The 18,876-nt window shown below is 43.6% G+C and overlaps 1 protein-coding gene across 1 annotated transcript in view; it reads right to left on the bottom strand.

Annotated features, from left to right (window-relative positions):
- The window catches only part of ANO8 (anoctamin 8), an 84,567-nt gene extending 66,426 nt beyond the window's left edge, over positions 1 to 18,141 (bottom strand). The window contains 2 exon segments of the mRNA XM_032208397.1: positions 3,913 to 4,023; positions 17,720 to 18,141. Coding sequence (XP_032064288.1) covers positions 3,913 to 4,023; positions 17,720 to 17,828 — 220 coding nt within the window. The 5' untranslated portion in view covers positions 17,829 to 18,141.
- Between the last annotated feature and the right edge of the window lie 735 nt (positions 18,142 to 18,876).

The following is an 18,876-nucleotide window of genomic DNA, read 5'->3' on the forward strand; positions in this document are numbered from 1 at the left end:
GTGACATGACAGCAGTGTTCCAATATCTCAGGGGTTGCCATAAAGAAGAGGGAGTCAATTTATTTTCCAAAGCATCAGAAGGCAAGACAAGAAACGATGGATGGAAATTAATCAAGGAGATAATTTATTTCCCAAAGCACCAGAAAGCAAGACAAGAAACTATGGATGTGGAAAGAAGAAATGGAAAGAAGCAACCTGAAATTAAGGAGAGACTTCCTAACAGTGAAAACAATTAATCAGTGGAACGGTTAATAATTAACCAGAGGAACAGTTAATTGTGGATGCTCCAACACTGGAGGTTTTTAAGAAGAGACTGGACAACTTCTTGTCTCAAATTGTATAGCACGGTAATAGCAGTTAGACTTATATACCGCTTCATAGGGCTTTCAGCCCTCTCTAAGCGGTTTACAGAGTCAGCATATCATCCCCACAGTCTGGGTCCTCATTTCACCTACCTCGGAAGGATGGAAGGCTGAGTCAACCTTGAGACGGTGAGATTAGAACCGCTGAACTGCAGATAACAGTCAGCTGAAGTGGCCTGCAGTACTGCACCCTAACCACTGCGCCACCTCGAATGTAATGGCTAACTTCTTCAGGAGGGGATGCCCAAAGCATGCAAGAGCACCCCTGAATGTGCTTGTGCATGCCCCCAACCCCCCAAAATGCAATGTGTGTATCTCCCACACATGTGCCCACATCCCATGCATGCACACGTCCCCCTGCACGCCCTGGCCCCCTGCACATGCCCACGTGTGCATGCGGCCCCCCACGCATTTACGGCAGAGACCCGAAGACCAGCTGGCCGGTGGGAGGCGCACATGCCCTGAAGCTGAACTGGGGCGAAGGCTCACGTGCCATCAGAGAGGGTGCTGCGGGTCACCTGTGGCACGCGTGCCATAGGTTCGCCATCACGGGTATAGCGTCTCCTGCTTGAGAAGGGTTGGACCAGAAGACCTCCAAAGTCCCTTCCAGCTCTATTCTGATTCTGAGTCCCTCATGTGTAGCCAACCAATGAGATTTGGATTTCTTCCAAATTGCTTGGGAGAATCACCACGTGTCTTACTTGGTTTGGGGTGGGGGGCCGACATTAATTTATCAGTTATGAGAACTTTGGGGTTCCTCTGGACTTGTGGGTGAATCATTGCTCCTACAGAACATCCTTAAGTAGCCGAAGTGGCGCAGTAGTTAAATGCAGCACTGCAGGCTACTTCAGCTGACTGCAGTTCTGCAGTTCGGCTGTTCAAATCTCACCAGCTTAGGGTTGACTCAGCCTTCCATCCTTCCGAGGTGGGTAAAATGAGGACCCGGATTGTTGTTGGGGGCAATATGCTGACTCTGTAAACCGCTTAGAGAGGGCTGAAAGCCCTATGAAGCGGTATATAAATCTAACTGCTATTGCTATTGCTATTAAGTGTCATAACAGACCATCCTTCGCAATGGTGGCTGAAGAGCTGCAATTAGAGCTGAAGACAATGCAATTAGTCATTAGTTTTGAGCTACCTTTTTTTGAATGCCTTGGGGTGATGCAAGCTTTTTTCTCCCAAGTGATATCTGTTTGTGAATACCTCCTCACCTGGCAGGGATTCAAAAGGAATCTGAAAGCTTAAGTGCAGAAGTGTTCCTTCCCCCACCTTTCCTGCACCTCCATATTCCATTACAATTTGGCATTTGTCCTGGGTTGGTATCTCCTTTCAAGCACATATTTGGTTCTCTTCCTTCTGCTAACACAAGGAGGCAAAAAAAAAAAAAACCCAATCCCAACTTCTGATGGCCTGGCTGAGCTCACCTGTTTCCTCCATGCTTCCTTGAATTAATCATTAAATGTCTGGTTCGCATATATTGATAACTCCTAAACTAGTTTCTAAAACAGGGGTCTCCAATTTTGGCAACTTTACGACTTGTGGACTTCAACTCCCAGAATTCCTCAGCCAGCGCATGCAAAAATGTTGATGTTCCAGCTGACATCTTGCAACATTTTCCATAAGAACACAACGTGAAATTTGGCAATTTCCTGAGGTTTTAGTCACTTTGGGCACTTGCAGCTAGGTCAATCTGCAATACCTTTGCAGGTTTTCACCTTGGAAAATGTTGTTTTAGAGACAGAGCAATTTCACCCGTTCAAAGTTTGTCATTTTCAGCATTCTTCACAAGACGGGGGGGGTGGAATGCAGGAATGGCTACATAGAGGCTGTTACCGGGAGTTAATCCAAGGATAAATATTTATTTATATTTATTTATTTTGTTTTTGCTGAATCATTTACCGTATTTTTTGGACTAGAAGAAGCTCCTGAGTATAAGAGGTAAATTAAAAAAAAAAAAGAATTTGCACTCTGCAGGCCTCCCAAACTCTCTGCATGCCTTATTTTTTGCAAAAAAAAGAAAAAAAAGGCATACAGAGCTTTGGGAGGCTCTTAGAGTGCTCTGAGGGTTGGGGGGGGCAAAAACAAGCAAAAAAAAATGGCCCCTTTTCTCAAAAATGGCCTGGGTTTTTTTGCAAAAAAAAAGGGGGGGCATGCAGAGGCTTTGGGAGGCTAGTAGAGTGCTCCTAGGGTCGGGGGGGGGGGGAGAGAAAGACCCATTTTTTGCTTTTTCCTCCTCCTCAGCCCCCAGGAGCACTTTGCAAGACTCCCAAACCCCCTGCACGTCCATTTCTGCAAAGGGGGGTGGGGGGTGGTAGGCCAAAAATGCTGTATTCAGGGTATAAGACACAGATCTTATACACTGATCTCCATCCTCGTTTTTGAAGGAAAAAGGTGTGTCTTGTCCTCCTAAAAATATGGTAGTTTTTATGTCTCTTACTTGTCTACCTTATTTCTTTTATTCAAAACAAATGCTGGTCATGAGATACATTGAATAAAATTCTCCTGGATTAGTATTTTGGTTGATGCCCTCCTCCCATATAATGGATATCTATTCTCAGATAGGCACATTGTACCTTTTTTTTAAAGCTGTAAACTTTGGAGGAAGCAACAGCAAGCAAGGAATGCCAGGACAAAGCAAATTGGAGTTTAGTCATTTCATTCTGTCAGGTGACAGAGCCCTAGATAAATCATTTCCTCGGGAGTAAGGAATAGAGACACGGTGGCTCAGTGACTAAGGTCAGCAATTCGGCAGTTTGAATCCCTAGTGAGCTCCCGTTACTTGTCCCAGCTTCTGCCAACCTAGCAGTTCGAAAGCATGTAAAAATGCAAGTAGAAAAATAGGAACCACCTTTGGTGGGAAGGAAGCAGCGTTCCATGAGCCTTTGGTGTTTAGTCATGCCGGCCACATGAGAATGGAGACATCTTAGGACAGCGCTGGGTCTTTGGCTTTGAAACTGAGATAAGCACTGCCCCCTAGAGTCAGGAATTACTAGCACATATGTGCGAGGGGAACGTTTACCTTACAGGAGTAAAGATTCAACCAGCGATATTGCACAAACTTTGGCCATTGGATGGTTCACCAAGTTATGAATGTTTTATGAAAAACTTGAAATTGGATGGGTCCATTCAACTTATTAAGTTCAAAGCAATTACTTTGGTGCATTTGTTGATGAGACGTATCTAAATGTACTAACCATGTTTAAAAAAACATATAAAACCCACGGCAGCCGGGGGGGGGGGAATTATAATATTATAATATGTAAAATTCTAACATATGATCAAGTCTACACTTGATCATTTGAATCCAACTCTAATCTGATTACTGTGAATTCTGAGAATAGAAGACCCAACACCTGAAAGCCACCACATCCTACAAAATTTACCTTCAGCTACTATACTTCAGCAATCAAGACTAGACTGTAAGACTAGACTTCAGAATGTAAACTGCGGAAGTTTTTCAGGGAAAGTGGCAGAGAGAGGAAAATCAAAATCACAATTCTAATTTCATTTGGAGAGAATCAACGGCAACCACCTCTCTGATCTTACACACCTGCCAGAGTCATCAGCACATCGCAGTTTTCTGTGGGGACCGTTTTCATCCACGATTTATTGGACATGATGTAACGCCCAGCCTGCAGCAGACGTTTCCCAAACAGCTTGTCTGTGAAGAGAGAAGTACAGATGGTGAATCGCTGAGTGCTTTTGGAACCAGCATCTTTCAATTGAGCCGAGATGCATTGAAAAGAGACTTGGATGCCCTTCCCTTTCTCTCCTGGGAGGGTCCCGCCTTTCCTTTCCTCTGATTCACAGAAATGTCAGGTCCAAGGCCAGAGAAGACGCAGCAAAACCCAATCAAGTTCACCGGGCGAACAGAATCTTGCCAAGCTAAAGCAATAACTTTTGAACCTACTAGATCAGGGGTGTCAAACTCAAGGCGCGTGGGCTGGATTCGGCCCATGAGGTACTTAGATCTGGCCCATGGAGCTGCCCTGGAAACAGTGAAGGGTCGGCCTGTGGTGCCTCTTGACAGCAAAAATGGAGTTCAGGAGGGGCACCTGTGGTCCTCCCGGGGTCCATTTTCGTTGGCAGAGGGCTGGAGGAGGCCATCACAGATGAAAACGGAGCCGGGTAGGCAATGACGAAATTCAATTTTTTTACTACCGGTTCTGTGGGCGTGGCTTGGTGAGCGTGGTGTGGTTTGGTGAGTATGGCTTGGTGGTGTGGCAGGGGAAGGATACTGCAAAATCTCCATTCCCACCCTATTCTGGGGCCAGCTAGAGGTGGCATTTGCCCGTTCTCTGGATTACTCAAAATTTCCGCTACCGGTTCTCCAGAACCTGTCAGACCCTGCCGGATTTCACCCTTGCCGGTAGGACAATGCATCCCCCATCCCCGCCCAGGCCACCACAGGTACCCCGACACTAGTGACGTCCTTCTGGCCACACACACACCCCGAGGTCAAACACAACCCTAATGCAACCCTCAACGAAATCAAGTTTGACACCCTTTTTATGATATATCATGAAATATTCTAAGATGTGCCTACTGAGAAGCTCTTCCCCTTTCCCCCATCCAGTTTAGGACTACACAATCTCTGGATGCTGGCTTGTCTCTGGAGAAGTTCAAGGTTGTCAAAACTCCCCCTACTGTTCCTCCTGGTGCAGGTTCTGTCACATTAAGAGTTTGGATTGGGATCTATTGCTTCTCTACCTTAGAAAGCCACCGGAGCTTTTCATGTTCAGCGACAGTGTTTCAGAGCAACCAGTATAAGAGGAAATCACAGGGAAAGATTTTCCCCAATGAAAAATCGTTTCCCAATGAAAAATCTTTCTCATTAGGTTAGGCTACTGGTAGTCCTCGATTTACGATCACAATCCAGCCCAAAATTTATGTTGCTATTCAAGAGAATGGTTGAGTGAGTTTGCACCATTTTACAAACTTTCTTGCCACAGCTGTTAAGTGAATTGCTGCAATTGTTAAGTTAGTAACACAATTGTTAAGTGAGCCTGGCATCCCCATTGACTGCTTGTCAGAAGATCGCAAAAGGTGATCACATGCAACCTGGGACATCGCAACTGTTAAAAATATGAGGCAGTTGCCAAGCGTCCAAATTTTGATCAAGAGGCCTTGGGGATGCTGTAATGATCATAAGTCATTTTTTTTATTAACAAGGTTTTTATTAAACATAAATTAAAACATTGGACACAGTATAAACCGTCCTGGCAGAATCTATGCCATACATGGTAAGATATTCCATTATACATTGTGGCCACCCTGTTTTTTTAACATTTGATCCATATCATATTTACAAAAAGGAAAAAAGTAACCTATTTCCAGCCGTGTTGGTTTGTGTTTATCTTGTACTTTCTTGCATTTATCATTTCATACATAATTTTAGTCTCCATTCTATGAATCTTGCTCATGCCTATTTTCAGCTTTCCTTTTTATATTCCAACCATCAATAAAATTTATCCCAGATCTCATCATATTCTGATTCATCTTTATTCTTCAATTCCTACATCCATTTATCCATTTCAGCGCAGATCAAGATTTTCCTAATTATTTCCCCTTCGTGTGGAGTTTCCCTGTTTTATCCAATTTTGGGCAAAGACCATTCTTGCTGCCGTGATAATATGTATAGTTAAAAAGATAAACCCTCTTGTTGTATTTCTTGTTTATAATTTCCAAGAGAAATAGTTCCAGTGTGAATTCTATTTCCTCTTCGGTTATCTCTATCAACCACTTTTGAATATTCTGCTAGTATATTTTGGCTTTTTGGCATGACCACCACATATGGTAGTACATGCCTGGTTCTTGGTCACATTTCCAGCAATTTGGCGATGAATTTCTAAACATTTTGGCGATTCTTGCGGGTGGAAGGTGTCAACTATAAAACATGTTATATAGGTTTTCCTTATGCAGTATTGATAAGTCACCTTTTTCAGTGTTGTCGTAATTTCAAACAATCACTAAACAAATGCTTATATGCGAGGACTATCTGTACGATTATGTCCTGTTACTGTAAGAATGTTCATCCTGGCTCAGGATCATGGGTATTGCAGGCAAGAAAATCTGAAGACACATGGCTGGAGAAGTCAGCTTCTTTGTGATACCCACCTAGCCACAATTGAAAACTGATACTGAACAAGCCAGAATCTCTGTTCTTACTGTGGTAGGAAACCCTTCAACATTAAACAATGCAACATTAAATTCTGAATGAACAATGCAAATCTACTGATAGGTTGTTCAGACAAATCTATGCAAGCACACCAGTAAAAATGCATTTCTATTCATCACGTTGCTTTTTTTTAAAATGCATATCAGGAAGGACTTATGCCTTCCTGGAAACCTGAGCATTAGGGCATATTTTGAGAGGAGAAGCTGGACTCCGATGGGAAATCTCAGTTTCTCATTTTGCTGGAAAGGATCTATAAACACTTTGGTTACATAGGAGCAGAAACATTTTAGTGCAGGAGTAAGGCTAAGTAAGCGGGGCAGGAATAAGGGGGCAGGAATGGTATAAACCTTGGCGGAAAACAATATAGAATAGAATAGAAACCAGAATTGGAAGGGTCCTGAAGGTCTTCTAGTCCAACCCCCTGCTTAGACAGGAAATTCTACACCACTTCAGACAAATGGTTATCCAACATCTTCTTTGAAACTTCCAGTGTTGGAGCATTCACAACCTCTGGAAGCAAATTGTTCCACTGATTAATTGTTCTAACTGTCAGGAAATTTCTCCTTAGTTCTAAATTGCTTCTCTCCTTAATTAGTTTCCATTATATAGGTTGAACATGCTGGAGATGATTTAGATGCAGTTCTGGACAGCTAGTAATGCAGCCTCCCCCAATGTTATAATGAAAAATATTAAAAAGTAAAGACATTGTTATTTATGTACATTAGCTATATTATGTATTTTATATGCAGCCCATGACAATCCCTGTTCATTGAAAGTGAATCAGGCAAGCCAAAATGTTGGACACTCATGGATTAATTACACAGTCTGCCTTTCCTCTTTTATATCCCCAAACTGTGCCCTGGTTAAGTTTAGCTCCTTTTTCATAGGGCTGCCAATCCTGTCCTCTTCAGTATTGTGCCTATACATGCAACAGCCACACAGGCAAAAATTCAACAGGTGAAGTATTTACTACCTCAAGCTGGGCTTCACTTACAGTTGCAGCCCCGGAAGTCTATTATGATTGGAAATCCATTGCTCTGCCGTTCCAAAAAAAAAAAAAGGACAAGGGTGTTCTTAGGAAAATACATAAAAAAGCCAGAATAATTTAATAACCCATGATACGTACCAATGATTTACGTCTTCTTGCACCACCAAGAAGAACAAAGTGCTCTTTTATTTAGTGCATTCTTCTCACAGTGCAAGTCAATTCTTGCTAAATGTCATATCAGACCTGTAAACCAGCCCCTCTTCATTCAAGCTCCCACCTCTTCAAGGGACTGTTTTTTTTCTCTCTGCTTCATCTTGATGTGCACATAAACCACACACATACATGCACACACACACACCAGTTTGCACAAAAGAGTCTCTTTTATCCCGTTGCAAGATAGCCCCAGCCAGACGTCACCAATAACGCATACTTGCTACGTATACTTACTATTGGGAAATCTCCGCTGAAAAGATGGAGAAATGGGGAGGGGGAGGGAATGTTGAAACTAGACATTTCTATGGCAACCAATTCAATGATGAATTTCCCAGTAGTTTTGGCTGTTCTCAGCATATACCGAGTCCATTGATCTACAGTCTCTGCCTGCCATCCACTAACAAGCTATTAAAGGTCCAAAATTGGCAACAGGAGCAAAAACCAGAATTTGGTTTGCCTTGCATCAGAAATACTGTGCGGGAAACAAAACGTTCCCCACTGAGATGTGAAGTAACTTCAGTTCCCAGAATTTGCAGCGTGACCTATAAGTGTTGGCGGGGGAGGCTTCAGGATCCATGCATACCTGTGCAGAAACATTCGTGGCTGGCTATAACCAAAAAGCCACAATTGTATGTATTTACTTATTTATTTGATTTCTGTAGCTGCCCATCTCCACAAATGAAATGTGCCAATTGTGGCACGTGTGCATAGGCTGCAAAGCTAAAAGGTTAGAGAGAACAGGGGCCAATGACTAACTCCTTTCATGCATGAATGTCATGTGTAGTTTCCTAAGCCCACGGGCTTGACATGTAAATCCAGACAGAGAAACATATTGTAGACTTGGCTCATTTAACCACTGAAACAAATGCTAGTTAACACCAAAGGAATATAAGCTCTAAAGGTCTATAGCTTTTTAGATATTTTAGAAATATGTTTCTTAAAAATTGTTAAAAATGTAAATCTAAAAATCTAAGTGTGTTTAACTGTTTTTCTGTATGCTACCCAGAGTTATTTTTGGTGAGATGGGTAACCATATAAATTTGATTTAAATAAATAAGTTTTTCATGGCCGTGTAATCAACTTTTGCGACATTCTGATGAACAAAATCATTGGGGAAGCTAGATTCACTAAATAGTCATTTTAACAACTGTGGCGATTCACTTGACAACAGGATATCTAAAAGTCTAAATATGTTTACTGTTTTGCTGTATGCTACCCAGAGTTACTTTTGGTGAAATGGTTAACCATATACATTTGATTTAAATAAATAGGTTTTCCAGTACCATCACAACATCCCTAAGGTGCCCCCAATTCTCCCATTATTTCACCGCTGGCATATTGTGATGGGGAGCCCAGTCACAAAGTTGGCCTGGGAAGGCAGAATTATATGTGCCACGTAGCCAGGAGAAGAACCTGCTATAAAAGGCAATTAACCATTATATTCCTTTAATCATTATCTTCAGAAATGTTTTTGCCAAAATTGTCTTGTCACTCAAGAGATTTTCAGTCAGATGTTCACCTGTATATCTAAACTTTAGGACATCATTCTCCAACAAGAGTGCTTTCCCAGATTTATCAGGACACCAACTTTTAGGATGCTTAACTAGTTCTGGAACTAGTCGGATGGCATCCAACCAGGAAATTTTAGCTTATTGTTGCGAAATGTAGCAATGAGCACTAGAAGCTTGTGGGGCAAGAATCCAGCTACACTGGAAAAGGCAGCAGCAGTAGACTGGATGAGAAGGCAGAACCTGGCCCAAAGCCAACAGGCTACAAAAAGCAGCACATCTGGAAGCTAATATGTCAAAACCAGCAGGACTCGTTTCCTTAAGTAAGTAGTTAATTGAGAGAAAGGGCCCAAGGGTTCCCTGGAGTATGAATTACACCTCGCTATTTTGCAATAATTTTATCTCATCATTTTCCTGAGAAATAAAAGTTTCGCTGTTGGGCTAAAATGGGGAGAAGAGAAACGAACCCTTTTATTTTCTGGTGCCTTCCTGGAAAAATCCATGCAGTTTTCTTTCTTGACAAAATTGCAAAGTGGGTTTGCTATTAATTTCTTTCAGGAAGTGTAAAGTGGAAAAAAGGGACTGGTTAAAAATTGTCCAGGGGTGTCTGTGACTAAGAGGAAACTAGAAACTGTGTCTCCTACTCCACTACGCGATCCACTACACCAGGCTGGCTTTCATCATGCCTGATTAGCCATATCAGGGTTACCGTAATGGCCACACTGAAAAGCCACAGCAAGTCCATACAGATAGCCCTCGAATTAGCAACCATTTGTTTAGTGACTGTTCAAAGTTACAAAGGCACTGAAGAAAGTGACTGATGACCATTTTTTCACAAATAAAACTGTTGCAGCATCCCTGTGGTCACATGACCAAAATTCAGACACTTAGCAACTGATAGAATACAATAGCAGAGTTGGAGACCTTGGAGGTCTTCTAGTCCAACCCCCTGCTTAGGCAGGAAACCCTATACAAATGGCTATCCAACATCTTCTTAAAGACTTCCAGTGTTGGGGCTTTCACAATTTCTGGAGGCAAGCTGTTCCACTGATTAATTCTTGTAACTGTCAGGAAATTTCTCCTCAGTTCTAAGTTGCTTCTCTCCTTGATTAGTTTCCACCCATTGCTTCTTGTTCTACCCTTAGGTGCCTTGGATAATAGCTTGACTCCCTCTCCTTTATGGCAACCCCTGAGATATTGGAACACTGTTATCATGTCTCCCCTAGTCCTTCTTTTCATTAAACTAGACATACCCAGTTCCTGCAACCGTTCCTCCTATGTTTTAGCCTAATCATCTTTGTTGCTCTTCTCTGCACTCTTTCTAGAGTCTCCACATCTTTTCTACATCGAGGTGACCAAAACTGAATGCTGTATTCCACGTGTGGCCTTCCCAAGGCATTCTAAAGTGGTATTTATGCATTTATGACGGTTGCAGTGTCCCACGACCGTGTGATCAACTTTTGCGACATTCTGACAAACAAAATCATTGGGGCAGCTAGATTCACCAAACAACCATTTTAACAACTGTGGCGATTCACTTAGCAACAATGACAAGAAAGGTCGTAAAATAGGGAAAAACTCACTTCGCACCTGTCTTGGTTAGGAACACAAATGTTGGGTTCAATTGTGATTGTAAGTTGAGGACTATCTATAACTAAAAAAAAATTTTTTTTGAGACATCAGCCTACTTCTGCCACTTCCAGTGTATTCATTACCATTTCAAATGCAGAGTTATGGAGCCTCCGTCTATGGATGCTTTCAAATAAACGTGTCTTGTAGCTATCATCAGAACAAGTCCCTGAAGTCAAAAGGCAAAGGTCCATCTAAACTCAATTCTCCCCACTCTCTGAGTATGCTCAGAGTATGTTGCTCTCTGAGTATGTTGGATTACAACGCGCTGAATATCTAGTCAGCATGAATTTGGAATAATGGGAGTTGTAGTCCGAATTTGACTGTGGAATCCATAGATTATGGAAAGAGACCACCTAGCTACTCTTATTGAAAGTATTGTTGACTACGACAGGTAGTCCTCGACTTACAACAGTTCACTTAGTGACCATTCAAACTTACAACAGCATTGGAAAAAGTGACTTGTAACCGTTTTCCATGCTTACAACTGTTGTAGCCACCCCATTGTCATGTGATCAAAATTAAGAGGCTTGGTAACTGACTCCATATTTATGACCGTTGCAGTGTTATAAACCTTGCGAATACCTGACAAACAAAGTCAATGGGGAAGCCAGATTCACTTAACCATCGTATTACTAACTTAACTGCAGTGATTTCTTACCAACAGTTGCAAGAAAGGACGTAAAATGTGGCAAAATTTACTTATCAACTGACTCGCTTAGCAACAGAAATCTGGAGCTCAATTGTGGTCGTAAATCGAGGACTACCTGTATTTGTTTCCAAGAAAGCAAGAACAAAGTATTGGGCAATGCCTTTCCCTACACCCAAACCCCACATTGTTTGCACAATTCCTAGTATTTGTTATTCAGAGGTATACGATGTCTTCTCCAGTGTGAAGAAACTTCAGTTCCCAGAATTTGCAGCGTGGCCTATAAGTGTTGGCGGGGGAGGCTTCAGGATCCATGCGTACCTGTGCAGAAACATTCGTGGCTGGCTATAACCAAAAAGCCACAATTGTATTTATTTACTTATTTATTTGATTTCTGTAGCTGCCCATCTCCACAAGTGAAATGTGCCAATTGTGGCACATGTGCATAGGCTGCAAAGCTAAAAGGTTAGAGAGAACAGAGGCCAATAACTAACTCCTTTCATGCATGAATGTCTTGTGTAGTTCCTAAATCCACGGGCTTGACATGTAAATCCAGACAGAGAAACATATTGTAGACTTGGCTCATTTTACCATTGAAACAAATGCTAGTTAACACCAAAGGAATATAAGGTCTATAGCTTTTTAGATATTTTAGAAATATGTTTCTTAAAAATCTAAGTATGTTTAACTATTTTGTTGTATGCTACCCAGAATTATTTTAGGTGAGATGGGCAACCATATACATTTGATTCAAATAAATAATTTTTCCAGGGCCATGCGATCAACTTTTGCAACATTCTGACAAACAAAATCGTTGGGGAAGCTAGATTCACTAAACAATCATTTGAACAACTGTGGCGATTCACTTAGCAACAGTGACAAGAAAAGTCATGTATGTATGTATATATAGTGTTATATTACAAAGGTAAAAATATTGGGTTTCTGTCGTGATGGACTCTTGTGATGAGCCGATTGACAGATAATGGAAGCTGTTAGCTTCCTCCCATTCCTCCCATAATTGGGGCTTACCAGGGGTTGTGACACTAAATACATATACATATACATATACATATACATATATATATATGTATATATATGTATATGTATATATATGGGTTGACTCAGCCTTCCATCCTTCCGAGGTGGGTAAAATGAGGACCCAGATTGTTGGGGGCAATATGCTGACTCTCTGTAAACCGCTTAGAGAGGCCTGAAAGGCCTATGAAGCGGTATATAAGTCTACTGCTATTGCTATTACTGCTATTGCTATACACACACACACACACACACACACACACACATATATATGTATAGGCAGAAACCCAATATTTTTACTGTTGCCTTTTTTGTTACATTTGTTGTATTTGTGCTGATTTATTTATTTATCAGCACAAATACAACAAATATATACACACACACGTCTAAACATAGAGGTTCTGTTTAGTGATCCTTAAATAATTGATATCAACCTTTGTATGGATACAACAGCAGCCCACTTAAATTAGATGAACAGGCTTCCTAAACCAGGAGAATGTTCAGGACCAGAAAGACTGAAAACTAGACTAAGAATGTGGATTTATCTACTATATATAGTACCCATCATCACTTCTTATGGCAGAGTGTTTTGTAAATAATGTATGTGCTCCTTTAAAAAGTTACACTTCTTGGGAACTCTAGGGTGCCTCTCTCTTCAGTTTGTGGCACGCAACCAGCTGCTCTACAAAAATTCTTCTTTGTTTTACAATTTCTGTTCAGAAATTGTTATGCGGTCTAGAATTGAGATGCTAAGGGATGTGTAATTTTGTATTTCTGAGAGTCCAACACAAATATTTGATTACTGCCAATATGGACTCCGTTTCAAGGAAGGGCAAAATTCCTTTCTGATCGACTGTATAAAATTGAGCCATGTTGGAGATAAAGCTATTGGTAATCACACTGATGCTTGTAGAATAACAGCAACTCCCTGTTCAAAGGAAATCTATTCCCAGTTAATAGATTCCTGCAGGAAAATAACACAGGGAGGGTTGGGAAATTTCATGTCTTGCCGATGGGCTTCTTGAAGGCATCTGGCAAGTCATTTTGGAAACAGGATGCAAGACATCCTGTTTACAGATGGAGTAAATGTTCTTTGTGTGTTATGTAGATTTTAACTTGGCAAATCTTTTGGAATCCTTTAGGCCAGTGATGGTGAACGTTTTTCTGCTCGGGTGCCAAAAGGGTGTGTAACCATACCCATAGTGCAATTCCCCTGCCCGGTGTACGTGCGCACAACACCCCTTCCCCCAGCGCACTCCATTCCCCATGCAAGCCTCAGTAAAGCCTCCAGACTTCCAGTAGGCCCGTTGGACTGTTTTTCATCCTCTCCAGGTTTCAGGAAAGCCTCTGGAGCCTGTGGATGGTGAAAAACTGGCCCAACAGGACTAACGGAAGTTCGGAAACGAATTTCCGGTAGGCCCATTGGGCCGGTTTTTGCCATCCACAGACTCCAGAGACTTTCTTGAAGCCCGGGGAGGGTGAAAATGGCCTCCCCGCCCTTTGGAAGGCCCAAAATCAGATAGTCAGCGCACGCATGCATGCTGGAGCTGATATAAAGCAACACCTTGTGTGCCCTCAGATATGGCTCCGCGTGCCACCACGACTTTAAGCCAAACCTTCCCCATCTGGTGCCCTCCAGATGTGCTAGAAAACAAATCACTTAACTTATATTGGAATTGGAATTGTTATCCAATATATCTAGAGGACCTTGCTTTTAAAGTTGTGAAGGATGGATCCTATATTTCATTCTGGAATATCAACTATTGAGGGCAGGGGGGAATTAATTATTACCAAAAGCAGGATCTCATACTTTGGTCTGATCCATTTAATTAAGGTGTTACAGCTTTTCCTCAGGATATCTAACCCACATGGAACCCCACTATGCAAGAGTAGTCTACAGCATAATACTACAAAATAAGGGGGAAAGAAATAGGCTATAAAGATTTGCTGCATAAAATACCAACCCCCTATTTCTCCTTTCCTAATTTTCAGGGTGTCTGTCTCTTCTTCCCCACACTAACAGTTTTCTATTAGGCTACACTAAGAAGTTACACAACCTCAATGAAACAAATTCAGAACTTCAGCCTCCACTTGTTGGGAAAATTCTGGGAGAAGGATGAAATGATACAAGATTGAAAAATTATTCCCCCATCTCAGCCAATCCAAAATGAATTGGGATTCTGACAAAGGAGTCCTGTCTTTGCTGATTGTGGGCGCTGATTCCAGGCAATGAAAGAAACAGGCTGGGCATTGTGGGTGCCCAAAGTCTCCTTGGCACAGCTGTAGTGTGGGCTGAGGTTGGCACTACAGTGAGAATATATGCACGTGCACGTACTCTCATGTATGTCAGCAGACTTCAATGCAAAGCCTCTAGAGCATAGCTGGATTCATACAATGTGCTTCATCTGAATCCAGAGTTAACTCATTTTCAGGATTCACACTATATATTGAATCAAAACTGAACCAAAAGGCTAGGATTCTGACAAAACACTAAGCTGCTAAAATGTTACACAAGGTTAAAATCAGCATAGCGCGTCAGTACAGCTGCTCCACTTTATTTGACCAATTAAGCATTTTCTACTTTTAAGTAGCTAGAATCTAGGTAATGAGAGCTTTCTCCTATTTGCACCAATAGGTTTCGCCTGTGACATTAATTTATATACTAATAAGATGTATTTCTGGGCCAAATCAATCCAAAGAATTGGAGAATTCAATTAATCTGCAAGAGTGCACATACTTACAGGCACAACTGCAAAACTTATTTTTTCAAATATCGCAAGTTGTTTTTTTGTTCAAACAACCATTTTCAGGTTCAAAATCCCTGCCTAAGAGCTCATACTTCTTTTTATCTTGCTTGATTCTATACTGTTTTATTCAGGGACAATACCTAGTTTTGCAGTTCCTTCATTAACTCACAGAGCCAACTACATGCTGGGACTTCGGTGGGATGAAAAATTACTAAGGGAAAAAAATAGGGTGGGTAAGAGAAAGCTACTAATATAGCTCCCACTGAGGCTGTCCTCAGAAATAGCTATTTAGTATTGCTAGAATTTCCTTTATTTAATGGGACAGGGATAAAAAAAAATACTTTCTTAAATTGCTTAGGCAATTTAATGAAATTTGGTCACATGAAGATTCTAGACACATATTACACTAAACCATAACATAATTGTGAGGTTTTGGGTTTTCAGATATAAGGCACAATTACAGCTTGTCAACCGTAGCTTAGGGCTTAATACATTGTAAGAATCCATCCACTGTGGCTCAGGCAACTAATAATGGTTAAAACTACTAGTGGTTTAGCACACCGTTTTTAATAATTTAATGTATTGTGCAAAACCAGCCAAGTGTGTTTTATGCAATAAATTATGGCTAAAAATATGGTTTAAGTTTATGAATCCAATCCATATGCTCAGCTTTAATTATGGATTTCCGTTCAGTACAGTACTGGCTACTATTTGTGGGAGTTGAAGTCCAATACCTTAAACCCTACTAGTTGGGAATTAAGGCACAAGTTCAACCAACTTAAGGGGCAGAAGATCAGGAAAAGCTTCATTAAAACAGTGGGAATTAGCTATCCAGGAAGGTAGTGGACACACATGCCAAGTGACCCATCCAACACAAAGATCTGCCACTTGTCAAGCACTTTTCTCTTGCAGGGATTCTCAATTCATATTTGGGGAGGGGGATCATATTTCAAAGAGATAATTCCCGCAGATTTGCCCCAAGTTTTTCCACTGCTAATCTTGAAGAAAGATTAGGCCTGTGAAAAAAAAGATTTGGCCTGTGAAAGAAATAATGTCTTTTTGCTTTACTTGTTGGTTCTATATCCCGCTTATCCTCCTGGAAGAACTCTTATATAAAAACATGATGGGACAAGTGTAAGTGTGTGTGTGTGTTGTGTGTGTAAGTTGTATCTAAACTGTACCGAGGCAAAACTAGCCAAGAACACATAGGGCACATAGGGCAGGTCACTGGGACTGCAGGACCGGCGCCTAGTCTCTTTTGGAGAAATTTTAAAATATCAAGCGGTTATGTGAACTCTAGGTGCTCCAATATTCTCACATATGTGCACCCACACACTAAACTCTCCGGGTCCCTTTCTATCCAAAATGGGCCAAAAGGGGAAGAATGATGAGGGTGGAGACAACCTCACTCTGGCCAGAGGTTTCCAACAAGTACAGGGTGAGAGGAGAGGTCTCCTTCCCAAACCTAGTCCTGTCTCTCCCCCCCCCCCCCACCTACAAGAACTGGGTTTTCTCTCGGCACCAGCTCAAGAAATATTTCAGGCTCCTTCGCACCAGGCGCTCTCCAGGCACGCTCGACTACAACTCCCATCACCCGCAGCCCACGTCCAGGGCGTCTAGAAAGCCCGGGTTTGGGAGAAGCCGAGGCAGGGGGTTCGACTAGATGACCTGTAAGGTCCCTTCCAACTCTGTCCATCTGTTAATTTAGAGTCCCTCGCCGCGCGACCTTTAAGGTCCCCTCGCCACGGCCACGCCGAAAGCAGCCTCCCCCCCCCCGATGGCGGCGTCATCCAAAGCCACGGCGCGGACGGCCTCCGCCGCAGTGGACCTGCAGGGCCGGTCTCCTTCGGCCTCCGCCGGCGGGACGGAAATTTCGGAGGGGCGGAAGAGGGTCGCTCCCACCTGCACCCCGAAGACCGGCTGACCTCCGGAGGAGACGCGAGGGGCGGGGGGGGGTCAGGTCCGGACGCTCGCCTTACAATTCCACGAGGCGCCCGTATCTGAGCGGCGGGCGTCGTGTCCAGCCACTCCCGACCAGGCTTTCGAGGACGGCCTCCCTCCCCACCCCACTCCGCGCAATCTGTCGACTGAAGCCGGTGGTGGGCTCTCGGGTCGGGGGAGTCACGCCCGCTTGCCAGACAATAGACTGGCGGCGGCGCGACTGCAGCCCCTTCCACGCTCGCACAGGCGCGGCTTCCAAGCCGGCGCCCCGCAGCCGGTGTTTCTTCCACCGTGGGAGGGACGCAGCCGCCCTCCGGTCTTCCCCAACTTCGACAAAAGTCCGCGCTTGGCAACATCGGCGGAAAAGCCGCCGGTGCGATCCTTCTCTACCCACCATACCCGCCGCCATCGCCGCCCCACGGCCCGGGACAGCCGGTCCCACCGGGGGGGGGGGGCAGCGCTTACTCACCCAGGACCCCGGTGGCAGGTGGCGCGGCCGCCTCCCCATCCATCGCGCTTCCGCCTCGCTTGTTCTCCTGGCCGCTCGCCGCCGGTCCTGCCGCCCCAGTCTCTGGCATCGTGGCTCCCGAGCTCAAGGTTGAGGGCTGCGCCAGGAAAACAGCATCGCAGTGCGGCGTCGGGATGCGGGCGGCTCATTCGAGCCAAGAAAGCAGCCGGGGCTGGTCTCACAGCCGCCAGGACTGGAGGGTGGCGAGCGCAGGACCGGAGCTGGGCTGAAGCGGCAGCCGGCGCGCCATCAGGGCCGGGCTGGAGCGACGGACGCCCGAAAGGGGGCTTCCCTGCTCGGCCCAGGTGAGCGGCACCTGCCCCGGATGGCCCTTCCTAACGCATCCAGCGCCCCAAAGCGCCTCGGAGCCAGCCAGCGCGCAGACGGAGGGACAAAGGAGGGGGGGAAAGCGAAGAGCCGTTTAATAATCAGGTTGGCCTGCGACTCCCGAGCGCCATCTGTCAGCAAGGTGGCCGGGGTTGAATTGGGATCCCCTGGCAAGAACTGTTCATACTTTCCCGGTTCTCCACAACAGCACACAGGATCTGAGATGATTTCTCCCAAATATACATTGGATTTGGCCCCCTCGCGGTCTACACACACTTCATCCAGATTAACGTATTTAGTCATGGTTGGGTTTTTTTTAGCAGAGGTTGAAATAAAAGAACAGCGAAAAGAGGGTAATAGATAAAGCAGCCAGTTAAGTAAAGGAGGTTAAATTAGGACAGAGCCCAGAATCGAAATCAAACAGTAAATCCATGATGGTGATAAAATGGCAATGGCGACAAAAGAAGATATTTTTGTCACCCTATCTGAGGAGTTCAGAGATTGGCTGCCTTTGAATATGGATGTTCTACTTCCTATAAATAGCTGAGGATAGATCTGTCTACTGCAATACTGAACTTTTCATAGTCAAAATGTCCTCTATTTGTATCTGTCACACCTTGTGAGGATGAACGAAGCTTGCATGGTGGGGGCAATTTGGAGGTTTCTCTCTTCTTTAAAAATGATACTTCAGGGGCCTGTTTTTAATGGGTTTCCTAACTCGGTGGCGGGTAGTTACTTTTCAGTAAAAGATTTTGAAAAAGTGGCTGGATCCACGAAAGAGCCGGTTGAGA

Source organism: Thamnophis elegans, chromosome 1, assembly GCF_009769535.1.
Source record: "Thamnophis elegans isolate rThaEle1 chromosome 1, rThaEle1.pri, whole genome shotgun sequence".
Lineage (NCBI taxonomy): Eukaryota > Metazoa > Chordata > Lepidosauria > Squamata > Colubridae > Thamnophis > Thamnophis elegans.